Source organism: Triticum urartu, chromosome 4A, assembly GCF_056163025.1.
Source record: "Triticum urartu cultivar PI428250 chromosome 4A, HENAU_Tu73, whole genome shotgun sequence".
In the NCBI taxonomy this organism is placed as follows: Eukaryota; Viridiplantae; Streptophyta; class Magnoliopsida; order Poales; family Poaceae; genus Triticum; species Triticum urartu.
Window position 1 is genome coordinate 191,245,961 of NC_141876.1, and position 4,450 is coordinate 191,250,410.

The 4,450-nt window shown below is 49.6% G+C and overlaps 1 protein-coding gene across 1 annotated transcript; it reads left to right on the top strand.

Annotated features, from left to right (window-relative positions):
• Window positions 1–1,407: 1,407 nt before the first annotated feature.
• Window positions 1,408–4,013, top strand: LOC125551301 (uncharacterized). Its single transcript, XM_048714483.2, has 4 exons — window positions 1,408–1,950; window positions 2,339–2,413; window positions 2,795–2,939; window positions 3,774–4,013. Exons 1-4 carry the CDS (start codon window positions 1,781–1,783, stop codon window positions 3,834–3,836), a joined length of 453 nt encoding a protein of 150 aa, XP_048570440.2. The 5' UTR covers window positions 1,408–1,780; the 3' UTR covers window positions 3,837–4,013.
• Window positions 4,014–4,450: the final 437 nt, after the last annotated feature.

A 4,450-nucleotide genomic window follows, 5' to 3' on the forward strand; every position in this document is an offset into this window, starting at 1 on the left:
GTAGCTCTTTGTTGGGTGTTCGAGGCTGTATTGCTCGCCTGCCGAGACGTTAGTGCATCCATCGTTGAGTAAGTCCTGATCATCTTGAAGCTGCTGCTGCTTCTTTTTTAGGCTTCTTGAAGTGGCGATTAGCCGGCGCTTAAAGCACTCTTGTTCATGGGGTTCCTACGGCATGATGAACTCTTCGTCACCGAGCCTCACATCTTCTTCGGAGATCGGTAGGTAGTTACTATACTCCGAGCCCTCTTTCTCGACAGGATCGTCGGGGTTTACCTGCCCATCCTCCCAATCATCCTGTTCGAATGTTGGCTCTACAGGGGCTTCGGGGTCTTCGGCATTATCCGGAGTATTATTGTCTTCGGTATCGGTATTGCCATCTTTGTCCCGACGCGATTTTGAGCGGCGTCGCTGACATCGATGCTTCGGAGGGGCTTCGGCAGGCTTGTCCTAAACCGGATCCTCCTTGCCGTCATCGCCATCCTCTTTGGGTGTGTCCACCATGTACACGTCGTATGTGGAGGTGGTTGTCCATCGTCTGGTAAACGGAGGGTTTTGGCCTTGTTCATCTCCGGCATCGTCGTCCACACCATTGATGTCTTCGAAGGTGTAGTCCAACATGTCGGTTAGTTCTGAGCCCCTAGTCTGGGCTGGGCATAATTCGGAAGTGATCCTTGCGTAATGGCGAGTGATCGCATTAAGTTTAGAGCGTCGTTTAAGGCGAGGGTTGGACATAGAAACGAGAGTCCGTGGGGCTTTCCAGAGTTGGAGCCTCTTGGCTGCCCCCGCTTGACACGGACCTCGAGAGTTCAGACTTAGGTCCCTGGGGGTTATCCGGTGCATGAGTGACAAGGGGAGTTTGGTTCGTTTTCGGGTTAGCCGATGACGCAGTCCCCTTCGGATCTCTGCTAACAAGTTCCATAACTGCAGAGAGTCTGGCGAGCTCTAAACTCCCATCTTCGGACCTGACAGCCTGCTCTAGATCCAAGGCCAGAGCGGTAATCGGGGCCACAAACCCTTCGAAGATCAAATCTCCTCGGATATCGGCAACATAGTTTAGGTTCCCGAAACTAATCGGGTGACCAAGGAGGTAGGTGTCGATCTGCTCGAGGTGGCCAATCGAGTTGGCACGTAGTGCGAAGCCGCTGAATACGAAAATTTGTCCTGCACTACTGAAATCAGGGATTTTGCCGTCTGCCAGTTCTTTGTCGTCTGTTGTTTGGTAGCTAATGGCAAACAACAGACGGCAAAGAACTGGCAGATGGCAAAGAAGGTCTTTGCCATCTGTCATTTCTTTGCCGTCTGCTGGCAGATGGCAAAGAATGTCAGCGGACGGCAAAGAGGTGCCACCGGATGCCAATATACTGCAACGGTCCAACCCCACTTTTTGCGGGTAAAAAAAACCGTTGCCCCACCTCCTCTGTCTCTATCCCCTCCCTCTCCGCCCCTATCTCTCTGCCCCACCCCTCTCTCCCTCCCGCTCATCTCTCCCTCTCCCTCCCGCGAGAAGCTACGCCGGCCGATTCCGGCGAGCTCCGGCGGGATTCGACGACGCCCGCCCCACAGCCGAGAGCCTCCCGACCCCGCCTTCCTCGACCCCGCGCTGCTGCGCCACCTCGCCTCCGCCCGCCGGTGCGTGCTGCCACCTCACGGGACCCCAGGAGCCCCGCCGCCTCGCGCTGCCGCCTGCGCCGCGTCGCGCGCCGCCACCTCCCCACAAGCTCGCCGCCCTGCCACGGAAGCCTCATCGCCGGTCGCCCCGACCTTGAGATCCGCCGCCGCCATGGGAGCCGAGCACCGAGCTCCTCTACGCCCCGCCCGCCATGGGAGATCTGAGGCCGGCCGGGAGGCGGGGATGGGGCGCCGGTGGGCCCCTGGGATCTGCGCGATGGCGCTGCTCTGGCTCGCCGCGGCCGCAGCCGAAGATCCCGATCCCGACGAGCTCGAGCGCGCGTGAGTCCCGCTCCTCCGCCCTGTTTTTTCCGTGCCTGCTCGCTTGCTCTGTCTGTGGCTCGGTACTGTCGATTGCGTTGCCTGTGCTCCGCGGTTCCTGCAATGCTAATTCTGTTTGCAGTCTCGTTGTTCTTCAGTCCCCATCGTGTCTTGTATTTGGACGAGCTCGTGCTAATATGTGGTTGGTACACTACCTGGGCAAGGTCATTTTGATACTGATACTTGTGGGCAGCAGAGGGTTCAAAGCCTGACCGTCTCATGGATCCGCTGATAATATCCCGGAAGTAAATATTGTTGCTTGCTTCATCTCTACTATTTTCTGTAACTGCTTAGTGTTAAGCTCATGATCAACCTGATTACTTATGCGGGAACCTTCTTACATAGGCAGCGCGACAACAATTCTTCTTCCTCAAAGCATATATTTTCTCCAAGCGATCAACAAAGTGTTTGGTCCATTTGGAAGGTACACAAGTTTCTGATGTTTCTGTATATTTTGAGACAGAGGGAGTAGTTGTCAGATCTTCTTTTAGCACCAGCAGTAATCTCAAGTTTCTTAAAAACAAATGAAGTGCCTGCATTACAGTATGTGACGTAGGTCAACGCTCCTCGGATAAACCTATTTCCAAAAAGAAAATCTTGCTACTGAAATAATGCTACATTTTGGAGGCCTTTTCTTTCTGGACATTATTGGCATAGTCTCGGGCTCTCATCACTATGAATAATAGAACACATACTACTAGTAGGAATCACATTTAACTATGCTATTCATAGGGTAGTTTTCTTGCTGTTAAACATGTCCACCGGCATACATTGTATCTTATTGTGCTCTTACTTTTTTGTCTAGGTACTTGATGCCTCTTGGTCAGAAGATGATGGCGAGTTTCTCATTCCAATTGAGTTTATATTGTGTAGGTTTCTTCGTCATGATCTGGATTGCCACAGTCATGTTCAAGTCCAATGATATCTTGTGCAAGCAGACCGCTCTCAAGGTTGGTTCTTCATAATAGCTTGTCTATCAACGTGCTGCTTCTGCTTCTAGAGGTTAATTAATTGTTCTGCCAAGCATACTGCTCTCAAGGGCTTGTGCTTATCTTGTGTATCAACGTTCTTGTTCTGCTTCTAGCACTGGGTCTGTCCCTTCTATTGAGGAAGCCGGCTGGCAGACTGTTGCCGTCACTAAATCCCTAACCCTGGGGCCTGTGTTAACTCCATTTGATTGTCAAATTGCTTAGATAACTCAATTTGATTGTCCTCATGGTGTTCTAACATGCTTAGAAGAGTTGGAAACACTATAAATGGTTTGGTACGGATATGTGCTCTAGAATAGTGATTCTGGCATGCTATATTTTTCATTACGGTGAATGGTATTCTCTTTTCCCACACAGCATGATTTCCCCTTTTGGGGCCTCTCTGCTTCAAATTATTCCATATGATTGTAATATGCGGCCTTGAAAAACTCCTATGGTTTTCTATGATGCACTCAAACATCCTGTCGAACATATTGTATCAAGAGAGGGCATGACATTGCAACCCAGTGATTTCCCTATTTATGAGTTTTTAGGTCCTGTGAACCAATTAGGCCCTTGGTCATTTCTTGAACTCAATCGGTAACTCATTTGTGGAAAAAACTTGACGATGTGTGTACCTATGTGTTCTGTTCTGTTTTGAAGTGGATAACATTGCCCCGTGTTTCACTTGGAAATAACTTATGTTTGTTGAATAATAGGAATTTATGCACCATTTATATCTGTTCATAACTCTTAAACTAGCACTGCTCTCCTTAAAATTTCTAATCAGGCTGACTGTTGTTTTGTGCTCCACAGATACTTGTCCGGCAAGCTGCTATGGTGGTCAAGTGTGTGCTGCCTAGGAAAATAGATATTTAGTTTTAGGTCATTTCTTGTAATTTCAGATATGGAGTGCTTGTCTTTAGTTTTTGTTTTTTACTTTGTGAAACTTGCTACCTATGGATGAAACTGTGTAATATTGATGAAACTATGTATATGTATGGATGAAACTTGCTACTATTGGTAACATGTGTTGGATATCCTATATTGGTCATATATATATGTATGTGTGTCTGTGTGTTTGATTTTCTATGAAAATGAATGGATATAAGAAGAAACAGAATTAATGCCAATTTGGTCTCTTTGCCATTTGCCAGGGACGGCGGACGGCAAAGAGGTGCTCAAATTTGCCGTCCGCTGGCTGACGGCAAAGGCCGCCGTTAGCCGCCTAACGGACTAACGCTGGCGGACGTCCAGTATTTTGCCGTCCGCCGCTGTAGGCAAAGCACTCTTTGCCGTCCGCTATAAAAAGCAGACGGCAAAGGGCCTGTTTGCCGACCCTGTCTTTGCCGTCACTGTTTGTCGTCCGCCACTGACGGCAAAGCTCTTTGCCGTCCACCATCCCTGGCTTTGCCGTCCGCCGTGGCAGATGGCAAAGTAGCTTATTCCTGTAGTGCTGGGGGGAAAATCTCCTCGGAAACAGCATGATTGTG

Excerpts from the sequence above, each read along its gene's own strand:
- LOC125551301 (XM_048714483.2), top strand. The coding sequence starts at position 1,781 with ATGGGAGCCGAGCACCGAGCTCCTCTACGCCCCGCCCGCCATGGGAGA. Across the intron at positions 2,414-2,794 it reads GTGTTTGGTCCATTTGGAAG|GTACTTGATGCCTCTTGGTC; the intron begins GTACACAAGTTT and ends TTTTTTGTCTAG. Across the intron at positions 2,940-3,773 it reads GCAAGCAGACCGCTCTCAAG|ATACTTGTCCGGCAAGCTGC; the intron begins GTTGGTTCTTCA and ends TGTGCTCCACAG.